The sequence below is a fragment of the Chiloscyllium punctatum genome, chromosome 2 (assembly GCF_047496795.1).
Source record: "Chiloscyllium punctatum isolate Juve2018m chromosome 2, sChiPun1.3, whole genome shotgun sequence".
NCBI lineage: Eukaryota > Metazoa > Chordata > Chondrichthyes > Orectolobiformes > Hemiscylliidae > Chiloscyllium > Chiloscyllium punctatum.
Genome location: NC_092740.1, coordinates 60,141,325 through 60,167,868, shown reverse-complemented (window position 1 = coordinate 60,167,868; position 26,544 = coordinate 60,141,325). Strand labels below are relative to the sequence as shown.

Genomic DNA, 26,544 nt, shown 5'->3' with positions numbered 1-26,544 from the left:
TGTTTCCAAATAGCACACCAAAGACTTTTTTTTTATGCTGGTCTCTTGTGCAACTTTCCATGCATGTAGCTTCCATGCTGTAACTTACCCTCTTCAAATTGAATTGAATTTATTGTCACGTGTACTGAGGCACAGTGAAAAACTTTGTCTTGCGAGCAATACAGGCAGATCACAGAATGAAGTTGCATAAATAGTAAACAAGTAAACAGCAGAAAAAACAAAAACAGATACAGGCGAATGTTAAGAGTCCACTCAGTATTCTAACAACAGTAGTGTAGAAACTGTTGCAAAACCAGCTGGAGCATGTATTCAGGCTTCTGTACTTTCTTCCCCTGGGTAGAGGTTGTAGAAAAAACCATTGCCAGGGTGGGATGGATCTTTAAGAATGCTTGCAGCCTTTCCTTGACAGTGGTCCAAGCAAATGAATTCTATAGATGGGAGGTTGGCCTTTGATTGTCCGGGCAGAGCTCACCACTCTGCAACTGTCTCAGATCTTGAATGTTACAGTTGCCATACATTCAGACAGAATGCTCTCAATAGCACACCTATAAAAGTTGGCAAGGGTATTCGCAGTCATGCCAAATTTCCTCAGCTGCCTGAGGAAGGGGAGACATTGTTGGGTCTTTGTAACTAGTGCACTCACATGATAAGTACAAGAAAGCTTATTGTAAATGACCACTGCCAGGAGCTTGACACTTTCCACTCGTTCCACCTGTGCTGTTAATGCGGGGGGGGGGGGGGGGGCACGTAACATCCTGATGAAAGTCAATAATGAGTTCCTTGGTTTTGCTGCCATTGAGAGCTAGGTTGTTCTCAGTGCACCATTTTTCCAGTTTTCCACCTCCTGTCTGTCGCCATCCAAGATTCGACTGACTGTGGTGTTGTCATCAGCAAACTTGTAAATGGCATTAATCTGGTATTTGACAAAGCAAAGCAGTCATGGGTATACAGAGAGTACAGTAGGGGAATGAGTACGCACCCCTGGGGGGCTCCACTGGAGATTGTTAGTGACGAGAAAATATTGTCCCCAGTCTTTGTTGATTGTGGCCTGTGGGCCAGGAAACTGAGGGTCCAGTTGCAGAGAGTGGGGTTTAGTAATCAGCCTCGAGGGGATATTAGTGTTGAAGGCTGAACTATAGTCAGTGAGTAGGATTCTTAAAGCTGTTCTTGGTGTCAAGATGTTTTAGGGAGGAGTGAAGGGCAAGTGATATGGCATTGGACGTGGATCTGTTGGTCAGATAGGCTAATGGAGTTAGTAAAGAGTAGTGGGGAGGCTGGAGTTGATTAATGCCATGACCGGCCTTTCAAAGCACTTCATGATCAAAGTTAGGGGCACTGGGTGGTAGTCATTGAGACATGCTGCATGTGCCTTCTAAGGCACAGGTTGTTGTTAGTCCTCTTGAAACAGGCAGGGACAGTGGCCTGCTGCAGGGAGAGGTTGAAGATGTCTGAGAAGACCTCTACCAGTTGATCTGCGCATGCTCTGAATGCACGGCCTGGTCTCATTGTTTTCCTTGGATTCACACAAAGGAAAACTGATCGGACCTCTGATGCAGTGACTGTTGAGGTAGGATTTGTCAGAATAGGTGTTACCGCTCCGCCGAAATTCTGCTCAAAGCAAGCCCAGAAGGCGTCAAAACAATCTGGGAGGGAGATGTCATCTTGTGCTGTCTTGCATTCTTTTTAGAACCTGTGATGTCATTCAGTCCTTGCCAGGTGTCTGACGGGGTCTCTATTTTGGACTGGTATTGGGCCTTGGCTGTTTTAATGGCTCTGCGAAGGTCATACTTGGATTCCTTGTATTTGAGTGGGTCTCCTTATCTGAAGGCCTCACGCCTGGTTTTTAGTAGGTTCTATATGTCCCGAGGCAAAAGTGAGGACTGCAGATGCTGGAAACCAGATCAGAGTGGTGCTGGAACAGCACAGCAGGTCAGGCAGTATCTGACGAGCAGGAAAATCAACGTTTCAGGCAAAATCCCTTCATCAGGAATAGAGGCAGGGAGCCTCCAGGGTGGAGAGATAAATGGGGGGGGCGGAGAAGAAAAGGAGAAGGTAGCAAAGAGTACAATAGGTGAAAGGGGATGGGGATGGAGGTGATTGTCAGAGGGGTGGGTGAAGCGGATAGGTGGGAAGGGAGATTGTCAGGTAGGACAGGTCATGAGGACAGTGCTGAGCTGGGATGATGGAATTGGGGTAAGGGAGTGGAAATGAAAAAACTGGTGAAGTCCACATTGATGACCTCCGATTGAAGCGTTCTGAGGCGGAAGATGAGGTGTTCTTCCTCCAGGCGTCGGGTGGTGAGGGAGCAGCGGTGGAGGAGGCCCACAACCTGCATGTCCTTGGCAGAGTAGGAGGGGGAGTTGAAATGTTGGGCCACAGGGCGGTGGGGTCGATTGGTGAGGGTGTCCTGGAGATGTTCCCTGAAGTGCTCTGCGAGGAAGCGTCCAGTCTCCCCAAAAGTAGAGGAGACTATATGTCCCAATTCATCCAGGGTTTCCTGGAGAACACCTGGGTTGACTTCCTCGGTATGTAATCCTTCACATACTTGCTGATAAAGTCTGTGATAGTGGTGGCGTACTCGTCCAAAAGATACCTGCAGACTGTAACCCCTGTAAGTTACAGAATAGAATTCCTACAGTGTGGAAACAGGCCCTTTGACCCAACAAGTCCACACAGACCCTCCAAAAAGGCTAACACACCCAGATCCATTCCCCTATTACTCTACATTTACCCCTGACTAATTCACCTAACTTACATATTCCTGAACACTGAGCAATTTTACATTGCCAATTCACCTACCCTGCACATCTTTGGATTGTGGGAGGAAACCAGAGGACCTAGAGGAAACCCATGCAGACACTCAATGCATGCGTGGAATTTGCACAGTTGCCAAAGGTTGGAATCAAACCTGGTCCCTGGTGCGGTGAGGCAGCAGTGCGAACCACTGAGCCATCGTGCTGTCCCCATAATTCAATATCCTTTCTAATTTTTTTCTTTTCTTTGCATGGGTATTTTTAATTTCCTCACTAGCTGCTTTTGGTGCTTTAAAAACGTTTCATTCTGCAATAGATTAAGCTATATGCTCGGAGAACAAAAACACCAGAACTCATTTATAAAATCAGCAAGCCCTGGCATACAAATATCATTGAGCCCAAAATAATTAAAACAGTAGAGGTCCCAAACAAAAACTGCGGATGCGAGAAATCAGACACAGAAGGAGAAGTTACTAGAAAAAAAAACTCAACAGGTCTGGCAGCAACTGTAGAAAGAAAGCAGAGTTAACATTTCAGATCCAGTGACCCAGAATAAGGGCATTTTGATGAAGGGTCACTGGACACAAAGTTAACTCTGCTTTCTCTCCACAGATGCTGCAACACCTGAGTTTTTCCAGCAATTTCTGATTAATAATGTCCCTTCTGAATGGTACCTTTTGAAAATATTTCTCCTCGATTCATCGTTGATCAGAAGGACAACTTTCCAGTTGTGAAACACTCCTGGTCTACTCGAACGGGCCAGCTCTTCACGCCACATTTTTGGCGCAGATTCCATTGGCACAGGATACTGTGAAATACTTTGAATTTTATATCCCCACTCATATTGGATTTCATTAAGCCACCTGCCATCCTTAGCACTGTCAATGATGTAATCTTGAGTCAAGACCCACTTTCCTAAAAATAAAAACAATAAACATTTCTCGATCGTGGTACTAACATTGCAACACTCTTCACACTTGTTACTACTTTAAAAATGTGATTAAAATGGAAGTCAATAGGGTTTAGCAAATTACTTAAAATATTAGTTCTGGGCTAAGCAATTGACCCAGTTCAGGAATATTCTCTCCCCTTACAATTCAGACACTCATAACTTGGCGACTCTTTAAGCTTCCAGACATGCTCCTGCTAATCTCAGGATATTAAGGCACACTTTCGCTTCTACACAGTTCTGTCATTCTGCCCTTCTACCCACTTCAGTTGAAGGTACTATCCATCCATCATGTTCACTTCATGCATACTGCTTGCAACATATAGCTCTACAAAATTTGCTTTAAAAAAGTAGGAAAAATGCACTGGTGGCTGGAATCCCTGATCTCTTCCAATACCAGAGAGAGATTGTTACTTATAGCACACTCACACAGAGTGAAGTAATTATGCAAGTACAAGGGGCAGCTCCAAAATGACAAGAGCAGAAAGCACAGAAATCCTATCAGATCTCTTAGAGAAGTGAAATCAGTTGCTGATGCAAGAGCTCAATGCTTCAATAACTAAGTTTGCTATCCTGTGGGAAAAAAATAAATGAGTATGCTCATTTACAGTACTGGTGGCTGACTACACTATTTGCAATGAGAAATTGTTTTTACCAAATGAAAACGAGCTAAATTTGATTCAAGCAAGGTAAATTGGAATGTTTTGACTCACCTGCAGCACAAGCTGCTAAAAATTTTTCACTGCGACTTGGTTTACTTGCTATCATATGAGTGCACTGCTGCTTATATTCCTAGATTTAGAGGAAATTAAGTGACATGCTTAGTTAGAAACAGACATTCTGCAGATCCCGTCATTGATGGTATTATTTTCTTTTTAAAAATGCATTGCTAGCAATGTTAGAAACAGACTAAACGTAGGTTTCATGATCACGTGTTCTTCTCAGAAGGTGAAAAGACTAACTAGTTGGATTAGGTTTCGCGAGGACCTCAATTCTCATTTCAGGCATGTGACCGTTCAATATGGAGAGGTATTGTATTATGATTCTCTTCACCAACTCACTCAAGCACTATTTACAATACAGTATTTCCACTCATTCGTAAAACTTTTTAAAACAGTGCATTTTACTCTTCCAACCATCACCGTTTCTTACCATGTTTCAATTCTTATCAACCTCATGCTGCAAGCAGCATGTGGACCGGTTTCTGTACCAAAGGCTACCCCTGAATAAGCATTCATACTGTATCCTGCTTAGAACATTGCCATCTACCCATCACGTCTCCATAACTCACTCAAAACTATGGGAAGATTAACTGTCTCGAGAGACCTGAAAACATTACAGAAGTTTCCTCCACTAATATAAAGGGCAACCATGATTATCCAAAAGACATGGGCAGGGAGCATTTCCCTTGGATACTTGAATGTTCGGATAACAGTTTACCCAAACAAACGTCGGGACCTTGAGTTCTTGTTCAGATAATCGAGGTTATACTCTTTCTTAAATACATATTAATTAGGGCCCTTCCCACTTTATGAAACTTAGTATCAAAACAGTGCTTCTGTAAAACTGCATGAATAATGTGTAAGAACAGTCAAAACTGGCAATATAAATGAAACCTTATGTCCTAGCTGCAGGAGGTCAGTTTGATATCCTCTATACTTTTAGTGTACATATAATTTTGCACTTATTTTCAGATCATGTAGGTTGGTATTTTTACTGACATTACCAACTTCAAAAGACAAAAAAGGACTAACAGCCGAATCCAAATAAGACCAACAGCTAACATTTCGCAAGTATTTAAACTATCACCCGCTTCACCAGGGCAGAGGTTTCGCAAAGTTGTATCTATTGTACAAAAGTATGTGATACATGAATACTTTAGCACTATGGTATGTATAAAAAGAGCTACTGTAAAACTATACTTTGGATTCCATCACCATCTTGAACTGCGCTACTGCAGATGCTCAATAAAAAAGCTACCACCACCACTCACCAGTCTTGGTCATTATTGAACATGATCCAACAACATGAAGAAAGGAAAATAATTATTTCCAGCATTTTCAGTTTAAATATTAGCATGAATTCAAATCAGCTCACTGCAAGGCAGAATTTATGGAGCAGACAGTATTTGGCCTCTTCCCTGCTCTTAGAAGGAAAGCCATGATGTGGAGATGCTGGTGTTGGACTGGGGGACAAAGTCAAAAATCACAACACCAAGTTATAGTCTAACAGATTAATTTGAAACCACAAGTTTTCAGAGCTCCCACTGTTTGCTCAGGCAGCTTTAGAGAATACATTGATCTTTTACAATAAAATCGGTGTCCAAACAAGTAGCCAATGTCCTATGAAGTAGGATGGACTACCGTGAAAATGTATTCTGACAACTGAACAACCTGGAACACTACAGGCAACTACCTGCTGATCTGACCAAAGAAAGAACATATCCGTGAACTCAGTAGACTGATCAAGAACTTTGATAGAGAGCACCATACACACTCATCCCACATATTCGCATAGGGGACTTCTATTGCCTGCTGAAGATACACAAAGCCAACATACCTGGACATCACATCATATCAGGCAAATGGGACTCTGGGAGAGAACCTCTCCAGCTATGTCGAGGACACCTCGAAACCCGTTGTACATGGAACCTCCACCTTCTGTTGTGACACTACACATTTCCTACAGAAACTTAGCACCCATGGACCAGTTAAACGAGGAACATTCTTCATCACAAATGAATGTTTTAGTACACTACACTAGCATCCTCCATGATGATGGCATTGCTGCAACAGCCTCAGTACTCAATACCAACTGATCTCCAGGCACCGTCCTATAATTCAGGTGCATCATCCTTGACCACAACATCTTCACCTTCGACAACCAGTTCTTTACCCAGATACATGGAACAACCATGGGGACCAAACTTGAATCCCAATGCGCCAACATCTTCATGCATATTTCAACTTCGAACAAGACTTCTTTGCTGCACAGGGTATCTGACCAATGCTTTACTCCATATACATTAAAGACATTTTCTTGCTCTGGACCCTTGGTGAGAAATCACTGAAACAACTATGCAGTGATATCAACAAGTTTCATGCCACCAGACTTAACATGGACTGCTCTTTCGAATCAATCTTATTCTTGGACACATCCATCTCCATTAATGGACACTTTAGTGCCTTACTCTATCGCAAGCTCATGGATAACCTCACAATGCTGCACCTCGAGCTTCTACCCTAAACATGTTAAAACAGCCAGCGCCTACGGACAAGCACTATGCATACATAGGATCTGCTTGGATGAAGGGGAATGTGATTAACATCTGAAGGTATTGAGGGTCACCCTCATAACAACAAGTTATGATGCTCAACTTATCGATTGCCAGTTTTGAGGTGTCACTTAGAAAAACCTTCATGACCTCCCAAGGAGACAGATACGGCATACAATCAGGAGGTACTCTTCTTTGTGCAGTACTTCCGCGGAGCGGAGAGAATATATCATGTTCTTTGCAGCCTTCAACACATTATCAGTGACGATGAGCACCTCTCCAAAATCTTTCCTACGCTGCCACTTCTTGCCTTCAAGCAACCAAACCTTAAACAGGTAATTGCTTGCAATGAACTACCTAGCCTTCAAGACAACATTGATCACAACACACCCAACCCTGTCACGGCAACCACTGCAAGACATGTCAAAAAGTAGACATGGACACTACCATTACATGGGGACACCACTCACCACGTGCACACCAGGTACTCATGTGACTTGGTTAACATTGTCTCTCATACGCTGCAGGCAAGGATGCCCGGGGCATGGTATATTGGCGAAACCAAGCAGATGCTATGCCAGCAGAGGAATGGACACCGCACAACAATCACCAGACAGTAATGTTCCCTCCCAGTCGGGGAACACTTCAGCGGTCAAGGACGTTCAGCCTCAATGTCCTTCAAGATGGACTTTTGGACATGTAACAACACAGTAGCCAAACAGAGGCTGATAGCCAAATTTCATACCCATGAGGATGGCCTCAACCAGGATCTTGAGTTCATGTCAACACTGGTGACCCATCACACTGTACATACTCATGGGCACAGACTCATTATACACACACACACATATACTATCTCACATTCACACAGACACAGACACTCTCACATTCTCTCTCTCTCTGGCATATATGTCTTCATACAAATCTATGGGGTGAAATTGCATTTGCAGAAACATTCTATTTTGTTCAAAAATCACAAATTATTAGGTAGTCAATGTCTCACGTTATAAATTCCTACTTTGGAAATAAAGCCAGTCTGGCTCCAGGATGATATACAAAGACTTGAAACAGGGCCTCACATCCAAAATACATTGTGACACCTTAGGTCAGATATTTATTCTGATAAAATCTGAAGTTGTCTTGGAGTAGGGGTTTACATATTCATCTATCAAAACCTGCACATTCATTCTAACTGATTAGAGACTTAAGAGCCATCTAGATTTGTCCAATACATTCGCATAAGCTGTATGGCCCTTGATCTTTAATAGAAATTCTGTCTCTGACGTATTCTCTCTCACTAGCTCCCCGAGGAAGGAGGAGGTGCTCCAAAAGCTTCCAGTTTCAAATAAATGTGTTGGATTATAACCAGTGTCATGTGATTTTTGACTTGGAAGGAAAGATAGCAGGAGGTTGACACAGCATAAAATGTAGAAACAGATGTAAGCCAGTCAGCCCATTGAGTCTGCTCTGCCATTCAATGAGGCCAAGGTTGATCTGATTGATAATCCTGAACTCCACTTTTCTGCCTTTACCCTATAACTCTATTCCCTTTCTGACTGAAGATCGGTCTACCTCAGCCTTGAATATACTTAATTGCCCAGCTTTGACAGCATTCTGCAGTAAAAAGATTTTGGCAGGTTCACTACCTTCAGAGGAAAAAATTTCTTCTTGTTTCATCATTAGTCTGAGATCCCACCCCCTGGTCCAAGACTTTCCCACAAGACCTTGTCAAGTCCCATTAGAATCTTGTATTCCAATAAGGTAGTTTCTCAGTCTTCTAAACTCCAAATGACAGACTCTGACCAAGTCTTCCTTATCCAGGATAAGTTAGTAGAAAGCAGGACTTCTGCCCTTCAGTGGGTGCAAGTCCCATCTTCTGGACCTCGTGGCTAATCGAATTACTGTCAACTCCGAACTCTAGTTCTACTGGAGCTTTGTGGACACTGGCAGTATTGCAAACAAACAGTTTCAGGTTAAAGGCCCCAATGCATCCCTGGACTCCAATCAGTGAGGGATATCAGTTGGGGAGGGTTTGCTGATATCAGGGACAGTGGCAAGGAGGGAGTGGAGGATTTTTTTTGTATAAAATGGAAGGAAGTGAGGCTATCTTCAGGGTGATGTACCTTCCTCCTTCCTGCACTTAACATGCAAGAAATTAAAAAGTGCAAGCAGCACACTCCTCCCTGCCTGCCATTGCAATCCATTTTATGACTTGGCAAGGCATTACTGACATCAATTGAGCTTTTTAATAAGTTCAACTGACTCAATTATTTATATATTTGTGCACACTGCTAATTTTGGCACCCATCTTTTTCTCTGCATGGAGGGGAGCTTGGGCACGGGTGGGAAGGTGGTAAGCTGGACACCTTCCGAATAATCATTTCACCTACTTTAATTGCAACTGTCTGAATTCTCCAAAATTTATGAAAGTTTTTGTAGCATTCCAGTCATAATGGAATTGTCCAAATGAAAATTCAGTTTCCCAGGCAATTCCTTCAGAGTCTGCTATGGTGGACACTCTGCAGGGTCTCCAAGCACAACAGCAATCTATGCTGGAATTATGACTGTCTAGCCAGCGGGAAATCTGCTCCAATATTGATGCATATGAACAGTTATCACTAAAATCAGACTTGTACAATGTACTCAATTTAAGTCTCTTTACTACAGTTACTTCAATTGTTAACTATTTTAAGTAACAATGTTACCACTTTGGTTTCTGCTCACACAGAAGATTGAATTGACCAAATGTTCTATCACATTAATTATGAAACAGTACTAAAAGTCAAACATTTTGCTACAAAGCTATAAGTCAGTAAGCAGCTACAATGTCCTTTCTCATTTTTTTTAAAAAAAGGGAATTCTTCTTAAATACCAGCATTCGACAAGGAAACCAAAAGGCAAAAAAAAGAAATAGTCGGAGACTTATCCAAATTTATACATTGAATGGACTTAATGAATATAGACCAAATAAACAAACATTCTCATCATAAAATCATTAAAAAGTTAGCATCGGTGAGAATTTTATTTGAATTCTATCAAAATATGCCCTTCTGATGCAAGAAACCACACAAACTTTTAAATTGAAATATAATATACTGTGAAGAGAATACTTAAATTTGAACTCACCAATTCGTTCTCAAGCTTAATGCAAAATTCATAGTTATCACTCTTCCAGGGCACTCGTTTAGTACAGGTTAATTAATCCTATCACTTTGCATACTATGTCAAAACTAAACTATTCCCCAGTTGGTTTTGTGACATGTTGATCTAGAATATACTTATCGTTTTGACTGGAGCTTAAACTAAAAATTAGAGCAAGATTTCACAGGAATGATGTTGAGAAACACTTCTACATGCAAAAGGATTGAAGAAGTTTGGAACTCAATGCACGAGGTATTCCATTTCAAATTGGAGATTGGTAAATTTCTATTAACAAAAAAGGTATTAAAAAGTGTGTGGGTCAAAGGCAGGTATTTGACAGCCTTATTGGGGGAGGATGGTGGCATAATGGTAATGTCACTTACACTTCTAACTCAGAGGCCCAGTCTTCAGTAACATTGGTTCAAAGTCCACTACAAAAGCTGGTGGAATTTAAAAATCAATAAATAAAGAACCAACTGTAAATCATGACCATAACAAATACCATCAACTGTTCAAAACACACCTGGTTAATTAATATCCTTCAGGGAATGTAATCCGCTGTCTTTACCTGGTCTGGCCTCCATGTGACTGCAGACCCAAAACAATATGGCTGACTTTCAATTACTGTCTGCAATGGCCTAGTAGTCAAGGGCAATTGGGGATAGGCATTTGCTGATGCTGTCTTTGACAGACACATCCCATGAATGATTTTTCAAAAAGTAGTTAACTTGCAATTAAGTCATAATTTCATATCATGGGAGTAAACCCATTTGCCCATTACATTTGGCAGATAGTTAGAATGCATGTGACATTTATAGAAATCAAGATTATATGACCATACATGCGATAAAAGCTTATGGATGATCTTGACAATGGCGACATGTAAATGAATAAGAAGGAAACAACTATGAAACCATAGCATTCTAGAGAAGCTACATAAACATTTACTCAAAATGTTTTGGAGGTCTTGCAGTTGGGTACTGTTCTTGCATTGGAGATAGATTTCTGATTCATTTATCTGATAAGTTAAATAACATAAAATGTTTGTGCAATCAAGGTCTCCCTCATAAGCAGTTCATCAGCTGCTGACTTTCTTGCATAGCGAGTTGTTTATAAGCCTCCTAACAGCAATTACTGATCATAAATCAAGAAATTGGATTTTAGTGCAGCAAAGATAAGGCAGAGATTTGGAGAAAACTTGAATCTTCATATTCACTGGCAAATGAAATAAAGGCAGTGCCAAAGTTTCATTCTTGAGTCCATTTGCAAGTTGTTTTGAATGCAAGTCATTATGGAATGCAGGACAATATCAAATAACCACTCACAAAGATAGCAAAAGATTGCATGTTGGATCTTTAAAATTAGACTCCTGTATGGGATTGCATTTTAAGTTGGATGTTTGATAATCAGGATGTTTGATAATATGGTCTGCATTGTGCCATGTCTCTAAATATCTTTTGTCGATTTTTGTGAACCAATCTTCAAATCTAAGTTAAATAACCCAATATCATTTGCCACTTAAATAAGAGAGAGAGAGAGTTTTAAGCTTCTGTTATCCTTTGTGGGATTACTGAACTTCGATCCTGAAAGATCTGGCTCAAATTTGACGATGTCCTTTGGTCCTAGGCTTCCCATATCTTTAACCCTTAAGACTTGAGAAGTTCAATTAGATCATCCCTTAAACTTCAACACAGATTCTTGTGAATAGAACCTTTTTTTTTGTAATCTTCCCACATAATTTAGTCCTTAGCCCAGGCATCATATTGCTAAATACACACTGCACTGTCGCCAAACCAGTATACTTACTAAAATGTGGTGCAGTGAGGATTTTGCATTATTGAAGCATCATGCCCATTCCCTTGAAACAAAAGTTCCATTACCTTTTGTGCATATTTTCTGTATCTACTCTTAATGTCAATAATCTTTGTTCATGGTCTTCATGTCTCTTTAGACCTCCACTACAATATTAGGAAAAACCCTGATCTATCCAATCTGTGTTAAAGATGATATTACGCTTTCCTGAATTAAAATCCATTCTCCATAGTTTTACACTTTCAGTACTGCAGCATTAATAGACACAGTAGAACAGTAGTATAGAAAAGGGAACTCCTAACCAAATGGCCAGATTTAAACTCTGGCAACTGGTGGAATTTAAAAGACTATAAAATTAGATTCAGTAATGGTGACTATGACAACTAATATCAACGGATGCATAAGTCCAGTTCATCAGTGTCTTTTAGGGAATAAAACTGCTGCCCTTACCCGGTTTGGCCCACATGTGATTGCAAACTCTCAGTAATGCAGTTGATTCCCAAATGCTTTCTGAAATGGCCCTCACAAGCTAGTTCAAGGGCACATAGAGAAGGGGTAGCAAATAAGCATAGAGCATTGTTGAGGCTGAATCTTTAAATATACACAAGGCTAAGATAGACAGATCTTTAATCAGCGAGTGAATCACAAGTTATAAAGGGGATATGGTAAAAAAGTGGAGTTGAGGCGTCTCAGCTTAGACATGATCTAATCAAATGGCAGAATGGACTTGATTACCAGAATGGCTTACTTCTGCTCCTATAGCTCACGGTCTAAATACCTAATGGTGCCCACATCCTCAGAAAAGGAAATAAGACTCTTGTAGTGCAGTGATAGTATCCGTACTTTTGAATAAAGAGGCCTGGGTTCAGGTTCAAATTCCATCTGTTCCAGAGGCGTGTAATAACATTTTGAACAAGTTAACTAGATAGGTTATGAAACAGTTTCAAGAAGAAAAAAATAATTTGGTGCCACTATTCACAACTCTTTCAAAAACACACCTGAAGACATACCATTACAGCTGTGTTTATAATCTACTCTAACTTCTCCAAATGTTTGCTCTGCTTAATTCGCAACACTAACACATTAGCTCGACATTTGAGAGGTTAATCCCTATTGTAGGGTAGTAGCACATAATCCAGGTTAACACATCATGCAAAGCTAAGGAAAAGCTGCATTGGAGATATCCAGTTATGAGACATTGACATAATCAGTAGAGGGGCACTAGATCAATGTAAGAATGGTTCTCTGGTCTATTCAAAGAGATTTTCCAATTGCTCTCAACTTTCCTCAGTAAGTATTAAAGAATAAATAAATTAATTATCCACAATTTGTACGTGTGGAACTCCATTGTACACAAATTGATTACAACATTTGAAATTTAGCAAAGAAATTAATCAGATTTGAAGACTTTCGAAACACAAGGACCAAGTGATTTGAATAAACGACTTTCATAAGTTGAATATTAAACATGGATGGTGTGTAGATAGCTATTTTGAGATAATTGAAATTAAGAGGTCAAGAAAGAACAAAAACATTTGACGAAGAAAACACTAAATCAGCTAAAACCACACGCTTCCAATACCATTTTCTCTCATCACTTCGGACTTACCTGCTCACAAAAGTAAATGCAGTCAAGTTGACTAAGCAATTCAACAAGGGCCCTTTTCTCAAAATGTTTGAAACCAGTTAACTGTATAATAGGATTCTGTGGTAGCCCAGCCATCTGTGCAAGAAAAGTATAATTAGTAGTGACAAGCTCACATTTATTTTTAAATGCAAAATGTGTCTGGACGGAGAGGGACATATTAAAATAATTCAAAACGTACAGAAAATCCGACTACTCTGGTTTTGCACAAATCAGAAATTTTTAGGAGCAATTTCAGAACTAGGGACCAGATTTAAGCTCCATAAGCTCACCACATTCAGCTGTAAATTGTGGTGGACAATTAAACAATAAGCAGGTAGAGGTTCCACAAATATCCTGATCCTTAAAAATATTGGAGGTTGGGGAGAAACAGGATAAAACATTTTTAATCAGTTTTTGGCCAGAAGTACCAAGTGGATGGTGAATGTTGTTCAGAAGTCCCCTGCAACACAGATTCTAGCCTTCAACCAATTCAATTAATTCCACATGATTGAGAAATGCTGAAGGCATTTGATACCACAAAAGCTGTGGGCATTGACAGCAGTTTAAGGCTCTGCTCCAGAACTAGCTCACTCCTAGTCAAGTTCTTCCGGTACAGGTACAACTCAGCCATCTATTGAACAATATGGGAAACTGCCCACTTATGTCCTATGCACAAGGAAGGGGTCAAATCGTACCCAGTTAATTATTGAATGTAAACAATCAGCAAGTGATAGAAGGGGTCATTGACAGTGCCACTGAGAAGCACCTACTTAACAATAACCTGCTGACTGATGATCAATTTGGGTTTTGCCAGGGCGACGTGCCTCCCAGTCTCATTACAGATTCAAACATAGACAAAAGAGCTGAAATGCAGAGGCAAGCTAAGAGTGACTGCTCCTGATTTCATTGCAGCAGACAACAGAGTACCGTATCAAGGAGCCTTAGGAAAACTGAAGTCAATGGGAATTTTGGGGAAAAATGTTTTGCTAGCACAAGGGAAGGCTGTTGTGGCTGTTGGAGGTCAATCATCAACTCCAGAACATTGCTGAAGTAGATATTTTCTAAAATTTACCTGTTCAGAGGTGGTGGTGCCGGATGTCTTGAAATGCATAGAGGTGGATAAATCCCCAAGATCTGATAAGGTGTACCCGAGAACTTTGTGGGAAGCCAGGGAAGTGATTGCTGGGTCCCTTGCTGAGATATTTGTGTCATCGACAGTCACGTGAGAGGTGCCAGAAGACTGGAGGTTCACTCATGTGGTGCCACTATTTAAGAAAGGTAGTAAGGACAAAGTAGGAAACTATAGACCAGTGAGCATGAGCTCAGTGATGGGCAAGTTCTTGGAGGGAATCCTGAGGGACAGGATTTACAAGTATTTGGGAAGGCACAGACTGATTAGGGACAGTGAACATGGCTTTGAATGTGGGAAATCATACTTCATGAACTTGATTGTTATTTCTTCTTCAAAAAACTCAAAGAGGATTGTTGAGAGCACAGCAGTAGATGTGATCTATATGGACTTCAGTAAGGCGTTTGACAAGGTTCCCTAAGAGAGATTGGCTAGCAAGATTAGATCTCATCGAATATAGGGAGAACTAGCCATTTGAATACAGAACTGGCACAAAGGTAGAAGACAGAGGGTCATGCTGGAGGATTACTTCTCAGACTAGAAACCTATGACCAGATGGAGTGCCACAAGGATCAGTGCTGGATCCACTACTTTTCGTCATTTATATAAATGATTTGGATGTGAACATACTAAGTTTGCAGATGACACCAAAATGGGAGGTGGGGTGGACAGTGAAGAAGATTACCTCAATACAACGGGATCTTCATCAGATGGGCTAATGGGCCGAGGACTGGCAGATGAAGTTTAATTTAGATAAGTGCAAGGTGCTGCATTTTGAAAAAGCAAATCAGAGCAGGTCTTATACATTTAATGGAAAGGTCCTAGGGAGTGTTGCTGAATAAAGAGACCTTGGAGTGCAGGTTCATAGTTCCTTGAAAAGTAGAGTGCAGGTAAAGAGGGTAGTGAAGAAGGTGTTTGGTATGCTTTCCTTTATTGATCAAAATATGGAGTACAGGAGTTGGGGGGGTGGGGTCATGTTGCGGCTGTACAGGACATTGGTTAGGCCACTGTTGCAATATTGTGTGCAATTCCGGTCTCCCTATCAGAAGGATGTTGTGAAACTTGAAAAGGTTCAGAAAAGATTTACAAGGATGTTGCCAGGGTTGGAGGATTTGAACAAAAGGGTGAAACTGAATATGCTCGGGCTGTTTGTCTGGAACGGAGGCTGAGGGGTGACCTTAGAGGTTTATAAAGTCATGAGGGGCATGGATAGGGTCAGACAGAGAGACAAAGTCTTTCTCTGGGTGGGAGAGTCCAGAACTAGAGGGCATAGGTTTGGGGTGAGGGGGGGAAAAGATACAAAAATGAACCAGAGGGGCAACATTTTCATGCAGAAGATGGAGAGTGTATGAAATGAGCTGTCAAACAAAGTGATGGAGGTTGGTACAATTGCAACGTTCAAAAGGTATTTAGATGGATATACTAATAGGAAGAGTTTGGAGTGATATGGGCAAGTGCTGGCAATGGGACTAAATTAGGTTGGGATATCTGGTCGGTGTGAATGAGTTGCACCATTAAGTGCACAAGTCCTGCTCTGATTTGCTTTTCCAAAATACAGCACCTCACTTTTATCTAAATTAAACTTCATTGCCACTCCTCAGCCCATGGGCCCATCTGATCAAGATCCTGTTGTAATCGGAGGTAACCTTCTTCACTATCCACCACACCTCCAATTTTGGTGTCATCTGCAAACTTACTAACTATACCTCTTAAGCTCAGATCCAAATCATTTATATAAATGACGAAAAGTAGTGGACCCAGCACGGATCCTTCAATCATAAGACATAAAAGAGTGGAAAGTAAGGCCATTTGGCCCATCATGTCCACTCCACCATTTAATCATGGCTGATGGGTATTTCAACTCCACTTACCCGCACTCTCCCAGTCGCCCTTAATTCCTGGTGAGATCAAACATTTATGAATCTCTGCCTTGAAGATGTTTCATTTTCAGTCTCCACTGCACTCAGTGGCAATGAATTCCATAGGCCCACCATTCTCTGGCTGAAGAAATGTCTCTTTTCTGTTCTAAACTGACCCTCTCTAACTCTCAGAGTGTGTCCATGGGTCCTACTCTTCTCGCCTAACAGAAACAACTTCCCAGCATCCACCCTTTCTAAGCCATACATTACCTTGTAAGTTTCTATTAGATCTCCCCTCAACCTTCTAAACTCGAATGAATACAATCCCAGGATCCTCATCCGTTCATCGTATGTTAGGCCTACGATTCCAGGGATCATTTGTGTGAATCTCCACTGGACACACTCCAGTGTCAGTATGTCCTTCCTGAGGTGCGGGCCCAAAATTGGACACAATATTCTAAATGGGTCCAAACTAGTGCTTCTGAGACTTCGTAGAGTTCATCGCTGCTTTTTTATTCCAACCCTCGAGATAAGTGATAATACATTCGCTTTCTTAATCACAACCAGCAAGTTAACCTTTTGAGAATCCTGGACTAGCACTCCCAGATCCCTTTGTACTTTGACTTTATGAACTTTTTCACTGTTTAGAAAATAGTTCATGCCTGTATTATTTTTTTCCAAAGTGCAAGACCTTGCATTTGCTCACGTTGAATTTCAGTCATTTCCAGAACCACTCTCCTAAACTGGCTGCATCTTTCTGCAGCCTCCCCACTTCCTCAGTATTACTTGCCTGCCCACCTAACTTCGTATCAAACTTCGCCAGAATGTCACCAGTCCCTTCATCCAGATCATTAATATATAAAGTGAACAGCTACGGCCCCAACGCTGAACCCTGTGGGACACCACTTGTCATCAGCTTCCATTTTGAAAAAGAACTTTTTTTATCCCAACTCTGCCTTCTGTCAGACAGCCAATCCTCAATCCGTGCCAGTGGCTCACCTCGAACACCACGGGCCCCCACCATACTCAGCAGCCTCCCATGAGGCACCTTATCAAAGGCCTTTTGAAAATCTAGGTAGATAACATCCACTGGGTTTCCATGGCCTAACTTACTTGTTCCCTCTTCAAACAATTCTAATCAGGTTTGTCAGACATGACCTCCCCCCACTAAATCCTTGGTGACTTGTTCTAATCCAAACTTGCACTTCAAAGAATTTAGAAATCTCATCCTTAATGATGGATTCTACCAATTTTACCAACAACCGAGGCTAGGCTAAATCGGCCTATAATTTTCCATCTTCTATCCTGATCCTTTCTTGAACAAGAGGGTTACAACAGCAATTTTCCCTGACTCCTATGACTTTTGAAAGATCACAACCAATGCCTCCACTATTTCCTCAGCCACCTCTTTCAGAACTCTAAGATGGAGCCCATCAAGGCCAGGGCATTCATCAAGTTTCAGCACTTTTTCTTTTGTAATGGCTACCATACTCAACTCTCACCCCTGACTTTCTTTATTTGTTGCAATATTACTTGTCATCCACTGTGAAGACTGACGCAAAGTATTTATTATTAAGTTCTTCAGCTACTTCCTTGTCTCCCAGCACTAGCCTACCTGCATCAATTTGGAGTGGCCCAATGTCTACCTTTGCCTCTTGTTTGTTTCTTATGTATTGAAAGAAATTTTTACTATCATTTCTAATAGAACTGGCTAGCCTACTTTAATATTTGATCCTGTCCTTCCATATCTCTTTCTTTGTTATCCTGTTTGTTTTTGTAATCTTCCTAATCTTCTGATTTCCCAGTGCTCTTGGCCAATTTATAGGCTCTCTCTTTTCCTTTGGTACATTTCTTGACTTCCTTGGTCAGTGGTGGCAGTCTCATTCCCCCCTCCACCTGACCTGCTGTGCTCTTCCAGTACCACAGTCTCAACTCTGACATTAAAGTTTACTTGTTCAGTCAAGAGTCAGTTACCTCAGTTGGTTGGATAGCCAGTTTGCAAAGCAGTTGCCAACAGTGTGGCTGAGATCATCATGAAGGGCTCTCCTTCTCAATCTCTGCCCTCACTAGAGGCTCAGGATTCTCAGGCTAAAAACAAAAAAAAAGTCACCAATGAGAAGAGCAGCTCCATGCTTTTACTTTCACCTTTGTTTAGTGCATGGAACAAATGAGTCATCCAATAGTGATAAGTCGAGTAAATTGGGACCATACTGCGAGCATTTACAGAATATTAAAAAGTAATTTTATTGAAAGATTCAAGATCCGAGATCCCAAAAAAAGGTGAATAGGATAGACATCAATAATTATTGCGCCTGGCATAAAACAAGAGGCATAATATCAGGATAAGGGAGCTCAATTATTTAGGACTGAGGTGAAGATTTCAGTGATGTCTTAGAGTTATGCAGCATGGAAACAGATCCTTTAGCCCAACTTGTCTATGTCGACCAGTTTTCCCCAAACTAAACTAGCCCCATTTGCCAGCAGTTGGCCCATCTCTAAGGTTTTGCTATTCATATAATTTTTCAAATGTCTTTTAAAATGTTGCAATTATACTCTTTTCTTCCACTTCCTCTGGCAGCTTGCTGCCTTTCAGGTTCCTTTTAAAAATACTTCCCATCTTACTGTAGACGTGCGCATTCTAGTTTTGCACTCCTCAACCTTGGGAAAAAAAAGACTTCACCTAAGGTATGCTCCTTATGATTTTATAATCCTCTAAAGGTTGCCTCCTCAGCCTCCTACACTCCAAGGAGGAATGTTCCAGCCTCTCCTTACAACTCCAACCTTCCAGCCTTGGTAACATCCACATAAATCTTTTAGAGTTGTAGAGTCAGAAACATACAGCATGGAAACAGACCCTTCAGTCCAACTAATCTATGCCAACTAAATATTCTAACTTTGCCAGCACTTGGCCAATATCCCTCTCAACCCTTCTTATCTATCCAGATTCCTTTTAAATGTTGCAATTGTATCAGCCTCCACCACTTCCTCTAGCAGCTCACTCCATACACACACACCACCCTCTGCGTAAAAAGGTTGCTCCTTATATTTTCCCCCTCACCCTATGCCTGCTAGTTCTGGACTCCCCCAACCCAGGAAGACCTTGTCATCTGTTTACCCTATCCATGCCCCTCATGACATTATAAACCTCTACAAAGGTCACACCTCAGCCTCTGACACTCCAGGGAAAACAGCCGCAAACTATTTAACCTCTCCTTATAGCTCAAATTCTCCAACCCTGGAAACATCCTTGCAACTCCACTTTCAAGGAGCTATGAAGCTGCACTCCAAGGTCTCTTTGTTCAGCAACACTCCCTAGGCCATTACCATTAAATGTACAAGTCCTGCTAATGTTTGCTTTCCCAAAATGCAGCACCTCACATTTATCTAAATTAAACTCCATCTGCCAGTCCTTAGCCCATCTGATTAAGATCCCGCTGTATTGAGTTAATTGCTGTCCACCCCACCTCTAGTTTTGGTGTCATCTGCAAACTTACTAAATATACTTCCTATATTCACATCCAAACCATTTACATAAAGTGACGCAAAGTAGAGGACCCAGCACTGATCCTTGTGGCACTCCACTGGTCACAGGCCTCCAGTGTGAAAAACAACCCTTCACCACCACCCTCTGTCTTGTACTTTTGTGCCAGTTTTGTATCCAAATGGCTAGTTCTCCATGTATTCTAACTTTGCTGACCAGTCTGAGGAACCTTGTCAAACACCTTACTGAAGTCCATATTGTTCATGTCCGCCGCTTTGCCCTCAATCCTCTTTGTTACTTTTTGCTTGAAACACCGACTTGTCTTTCTCCTCGGATGCTGTCTGACTGGCTGTGCTTTTCAACTCTGATCTGCAGTCCTCACTTCTTCCCAATCCTGGCAACAACCTTATAAATCTTTGAGCACTTTCAAGTTTCACAACATCTTTCCTCTCGGAGTTTCGTGTACCCTACACAGTTTAATAACACCCCTCCTACAGCAGGGTGACTAAACTATAAGTAGTATTCTAAATGTACACTTACTAATGTCTTGTAAAGTCACAACAAATGTCCCAACTCATGTACTCAGCACCCTTACAGAAGCTGCTGTGACGCCACGTTCAAGTAACTGTGTACAAGCACCCCCAGGTTTCTCTGTTCGACAACATTTCCCTCGGCAATACCATTAACTGTGCAAGGCTGTCTTACTAAAATGCAACACTTCACATCAGTCCATATGTATCTTCGCTGATGAGGGGAACGTTTTGACACCATGTATTTCCAGGGTTTACGGATACATTTTTTTAAAAAATCAGTTTACTTAAGGCTCGTATTTTTTTTTGCTCTACTCGGGAATCAACGACAGCGGGCAGGAATAAAGTGGGGAAGCAGACGATCAGGAATGATCATGCAGAGAGGCGAAATAGTTTGAGGGATCGTTGTTTTTCTGTTCTGTTCTTTCAGTCGAGTCAAGCGCTGAGAAAAGCACAGGTGGCAGTTTCAGACGAACTGTGCCAGCGGCAGTCAAGTCAATCCGTTCAGAGTAGGAAAAGACCGTTCATGATAGCACTGATGCGTTCAGAAGCTCAATCACAGGGACAAATAAGACACCAAGCTTACAAACACTTCTCACACTTGTTAAAAAGAGATGGATGGAGCCCGTGACTGAAGAATTTGGCGAAGCAGGAAAGGAAGCATTTGCCTTAAACTGCAGAAAATTTAAAAGAAAATCAATTCCAAGCTAACTGAATATTTGCGGAAGGAAATCTACAAAACTCTAGGCAACGTTATCTCTACGTTTACAAGCAACGGGCACAAGCCGCTCGCACGTTCACACCGAAAACCGGTTACCTGAACTTCTCGGACCCACGTCGAGAACAAGTTGCACCGATCAATGGAAATGAGGGAGTGAATGAACAACTGACGCTCCAGGAACGCGCTCAGGAAGGTCACCTCGCGCGCAGATTTAAACTGGCTGTTCCGAGCGAAACCGCCAACAATTCCCGTCGTCTCGACTACATTGCATATGGTTAACAAATTCACTCATACAACATTTTGAGAATAAAACAGAATACACTCTTAAATTGCAGCTAACCCTAGCAAGTACGAGTGATTTGAGGCATTTATACTTTCCATTGGTCTTGTTTTTAATACCTACCTCTAACGCACTCGTCTTTCCCCCCCCCCCCCCCCGGCTCCCAGGGTAGTACAGCCCGGTCACGTGCTGTCCAGCGTCTCGCACTGACGCTGTCTTGTACGTCTCCGGGCGATCGGTTTGTAAACAGGCCGGCCAACTGGAGAGGCAGGAATCGGGGGGGAAAGGCTACACCATCACATGTAAGCAAGAAAATCCGTATCGTAAATTCAAAGAATGTCTACCATTTTATATTCACTTCTCTTTATGACAGTTTATTGCGTAGCATTAACGAGGCCCTCCAAGGGTTGGTGCTGTTTCGCTTCACTGAGCGTCAGTTGCAGCACAAACGGAGAATGATGGAGAAACTCAGCAGGTTGAGTAGCATTTGTGGAGAGAGAAATGGAGTTAACGTTTCGAGTCCAACATGACTGTTCTTCATTCTCTGTATTTGTGTCCGATTTTCAGCATCCGCAGTATTTTGCTTTTATTTGACAAGCTGCGTGGCGATGTTTTGGCTGTTGCTGTGATAATCTTTACGAATCAATTCAGACCTATGAATGGACAGATAGTGCATATGGCCTTTTGTTATTTACAAAGCTGGATTATTTTTCAATGGCGGAGGTGACCATTTATTTTGGCATTTGGTCTGTTTTATTACCTCATACCCAACGCAAGGTCGTTCGCAATTTGCGTTATGTTTGTTTTTAGGATTATCTAGGTTTCCCTAAGCTTTGAACACGGTAGAACAAACTGAAACAATACTCTCGATTGACAGTTGAATTTTGCTGTCCAAAATTAAGCTTCTGCTGAAATCATTATCATGACATTGGATGCAAATTCCGACATTCCCCTTTCTACCTGATGTAAACATGAGCTCATCCAAATCTATTTCCCAAATCCTAACTCAGCAGCAAATCCCATGTAGTTGGTTCTGCATTCGATTTATTTTCAGCAACACCTTTTCTTTTAAAATTAAAAACAAAATATTTAGGATGCTGAAAATATGAAACAAACTCAATGCGGGAGAAACTCAGCATCTGTGAAGAGAAATAGTTAATGTTTCAAGTCTAGCATGACTTTTTCAGAATTATTTCTCTCCACAGATGCTGCTGGACCTACTCTTGCATTTTCTGTGTTTGTACCTGGTTTCTAAAATTCTCTTTGCTTGTGTTCAAATCTCTTTATAGCCTTCACCCTCCTTCCTTCCTTTAATTGCAGTTGAATTTAAAATCTCTAAATTTTCCACTCATATCCATTTCTAGCTATATGTTCATCTTATTTCCTTTATTCCACTTTGCGGGCAATAATCTTTTGCTGCAAAACTCCGGATACAAAGATTTCTGTCAAAGGCCCATCAAGCTCCTGAGGTAGATCCCATAAGGCCCTGGGGACTTATCTACCTTGATGTATTTTCAAGACGTCCAACACTTTCTTCTTAATATTGACAATAGAATCAACAGTAATTTTGGAAGACTTCTGTATGTGGTGTGTGAATGGTACCTTTCACTTCTTAAAAGTGTGATGGCAGCAAATTCAATTGTGCTTTCAAAAGGGAATTGGATCAGCATCTTGATTTGCCATTGTGTTGCGGGCTTTTGCATCTAGTGGGGTATATGCACCTGATGGGTTTGTTTGAACTCCAGCAATATAAGAACTAGATGTGATATGTAATCTTGAATGATTTGTTGGATGTTTATTACAGTTGCTGGTATATACAAATATTGTCCTCATTGGTTCAAATCGTTTGCACCGTTTATATTAGTATGTCATCCTTCAAGTGGCGCAAGATGGAAAAAAATACATGCAATGATTCAGTGATGCTGTCATAGTGTATCATTTTATCTCTTAAAAGTACACTATGCTGTGAGACATAATACAACACACCTTAAAAGGGAAAATAGCAGGGTAATAGGAAAGGATGAGGAAACAGGCTAAGTCGAGTTGTTTTTGAAAAGAGCTTGTGTGGGTATGACAGGCTTGGTCAGAATGGAGGTAACTATGATGTTACAAAATCGGAGTGATAAATTTATTAGTTTTGTCATTTAACATTCTATTTATTGGTTGAGTCAATGCTTATTTTTCATTCAGAAATAGAAGTGGGGCATTTACTGTACACTTCAGGGTACTGATTCAAGAATGGATGACAAAGTTGTGTGTGAATGATTTGTCAAAATAATTAAGTTATTGACTTAGCTGCATTTCATGCAGTGGAATGATCGCACTTATTAAGGGCAGGAATGATTTGATTTGAATACAAAATTCCAAAATTTGCAATTTCTGTGATGTTATTTTGAAATTAAATTGAATCAGCATATTTGTTTTTACTTCAATGGCTATAAAAACAACTGTACTTGTTTTTATGTCTTCTTATTTCTCATATGCTACATTGAAAGTCATTGACTGTCACTTGTTTTGAAAAAAACAACTGGATTTTGACTGACGAGGAAAAAGCCTTCAAAACAATTAAATTACATGAAATAGATGCAGTTATTGGCATAAATCCCTGGTACAATTTCCTGCTAAATGAAAAGCTATCAGCTGACTAATGGTCATGCTCAGCAGCTTATGAAACTTCAATGCAGGCATTTTATTTTGTGCCTGTGAACATAAATTCTGATTAAAAGAATTAGAAGCTACGTTGTGTGAAGTACTGCTTATTGGAAAATTATTTGACAAAATAATAGCAAACAGACGATCAGTCATATCACAGAATAGTTGAGACTTCAAGTCATAGAAATGTACAGCATGGAAACAGACCCTTCGGTCCAACTCGTCCATGCCAACCTGATATTCCATTCCAATCTAGTCCCACCTACCAGCACCTGGCCCGTATCCCTCCAAACCCTTCCAATTTATATACCCATCCTGATGCCTTTTAAATGTTGCAATTGTACTAGCCTCCACCACTTACTCTCGCAGCTCATTCCATGCATGTACCACCCTCTGAGTGAAAAAGTTGCTTCTTAGGTCTCTTTTATATCTTTCCACTCTCACCCTAAAACTATGCCCTCTAGTTCTGGACTCCCCCACCCCAGGGAAAGACTTTGTCTATTTATCCTATCCATGCCCCTCATGATTTTATAAACCTCTATAAGGGCACCCCTCAGCCTCCAAAACTCCAGGAAAAACAGCCACAGCCTATTTAACCTCTCGCTATAGCTCAAATCCTCCAACCTTGGCAACATCCTTGTAAATCTTTTCTGAACCCTTTCAAGTTTCACAACATCCTTCCGATAGGAAGGAGACCAGAATTGCACGCAATATTCCAGCAGTGGCCTAACCAATGTCCTGTACAGCCGCAACATGACCTCCCAACTCTTGTACTCAATACTCTGACCAATAAAGGAAAGCATACCAAACGCATTCTTCACTATCCTATCTACCTGTGACTCCACTTACAATGAGCTATGAACCTGCAGTCCAAAGTCTCTTTGTTCAGCAACACTCCCTTGGACCTTACCATGAAGAGGATAAGTCCTGCTAAGATTTGCTTTCCCAAAATGCAGCATCTTTCATTTATCTGAATTAAACTCCATCTGCCACTTCTTAGCCCATTGGCCCATCTGGTCAAGATCCTGCTATAATCTGAGGTAACCCTCTTCGCTGTCCACTACACCTCCAACTTTGGTGCATTCTGCAAACTTACTAACTGTACCTCTTATGCTCGCATCCAAATCATTGATGTAAATGACAAAAAGTAGAGGACCCAGCACTGATCCTTGTGGCACTCCACTGGTCACAGGCCTCCAGTCTGAAAAATAACCCTCCGCCACCACCCTCTGTCTTCTTCCTTTGAGCCAGTTGTGTATCCAAATGGCTAATTCTCCCTTTAATTCCATGAGATCTAACCTTGCTAATCAGTCTCCTATGGGGAACCTTGTCGAATGCTTTACTGAAGTCGATATAGATCACATCTACCATTCTGCCCTCATCAATCTTCTTTGTTACTTCTTCAAAAAACTCAATCAAGTTTGTGAGACATGATTTCCCATGTATAAAGCCATGTTGACGATCCCTAATCAGTCCTTGCCCTTCTGAATACATGTACATCCTGTCCCTCAGGATTCTCTCCAACAACTTGCACACCACAGAGGTCAGGCTCACTGGTCGAAAGTTCCCTGGTTTGTCCTTACCACTCTTCTTAAATAGTGACACCACGTTAGCCAACCTCCAGTCCTCCGGCACATCACCTGTGACTATCGATGATACAAATCTCTCAGCAAGAGGCCCAACAATCACTTCTCTAGCTTCCCACAGAGTTCTATGGTACACCTGATCAGGTCCTGGGGATTTATTCACCTTTACCCGTTTCAAGACATCCAGCACACCCTCCTCTGTAATCTGGACAGTTTGCAAGATGTCATCATCGATTTCCCTACAATCAATATCTTTCATATCCTTTTCCACAGTAAATACAGATGCAAAATACTCGTTTAGTATTTCCCCCATTTTCTGCGGCTCTATACAACGGTTGCCTTGCTGATCTTTGAGGGGCCCTATTTTCTCTCCCTAGTTACCCTTTTGTTCTTAATATATTTGTAAAAACCCTTTGGATTCTCCTTAATTCTATTTGCCAAAGCTATCTCATGTCCCCTTTTTGCCCTCTTCATTTCCCTCTTAAGTATACTCCTACATCCTTTATGCACTTCTAAGGATTCACTTGATCTATCCTGTCTATACCTTACATATGCTTCCTTTTTTTAAACCAAACATTCAATTTCTTTAGTCATCCAGCATTCCGTACATCTACCAGCCTTTCCTTTTCACCTTAACAGGAATATACTTTCTCTGGATTCTCATAATCTCATTTCTGAAGGCTTCCCATTTTCTAGTTGTCCCTTTACCTGTGAACATCTGTCCCCAATCAGCTTTTGAACATTCTTGCC

The 26,544-nt window shown here is 41.2% G+C and overlaps 2 protein-coding genes across 13 annotated transcripts in view; one reads left to right on the top strand and one right to left on the bottom strand.

The window, feature by feature from the left end:
- Positions 1 to 21,651, bottom strand: part of slf1 (SMC5-SMC6 complex localization factor 1) — a 68,180-nt gene extending 46,529 nt beyond the window's left edge. Inside the window, exons 1-5 of one of the 2 annotated variants that reach the window (XM_072583078.1) lie at positions 21,373 to 21,650; positions 18,519 to 18,632; positions 13,539 to 13,652; positions 4,416 to 4,494; positions 3,428 to 3,668 (exon numbers count right to left, since the gene is read on the bottom strand). In XM_072583078.1, coding sequence (XP_072439179.1) covers positions 3,428 to 3,668; positions 4,416 to 4,494; positions 13,539 to 13,652 — 434 coding nt within the window. In that variant the 5' untranslated portion in view covers positions 18,519 to 18,632; positions 21,373 to 21,650. Of the gene's footprint in view, positions 1 to 3,427; positions 3,669 to 4,415; positions 4,495 to 13,538; positions 13,653 to 18,518; positions 18,633 to 21,372 lie in introns of both variants that reach the window. The other variant, XM_072583087.1, reaches the window with a different exon arrangement.
- A 95-nt stretch (positions 21,652 to 21,746) lies between these two features.
- kiaa0825 (KIAA0825 ortholog) overlaps positions 21,747 to 26,544 on the top strand; it is a 432,289-nt gene continuing 427,491 nt past the window's right edge. For 10 of the 11 annotated variants that reach the window (XM_072583064.1, XM_072583027.1, XM_072582974.1 and 7 more), the window contains exon 1: positions 21,747 to 21,858. The gene's annotated coding sequence lies outside the window, so the exon portion shown is untranslated. Of the gene's footprint in view, positions 21,859 to 21,917; positions 22,032 to 26,544 lie in introns of those variants that run through there. The other variant, XM_072582955.1, reaches the window with a different exon arrangement.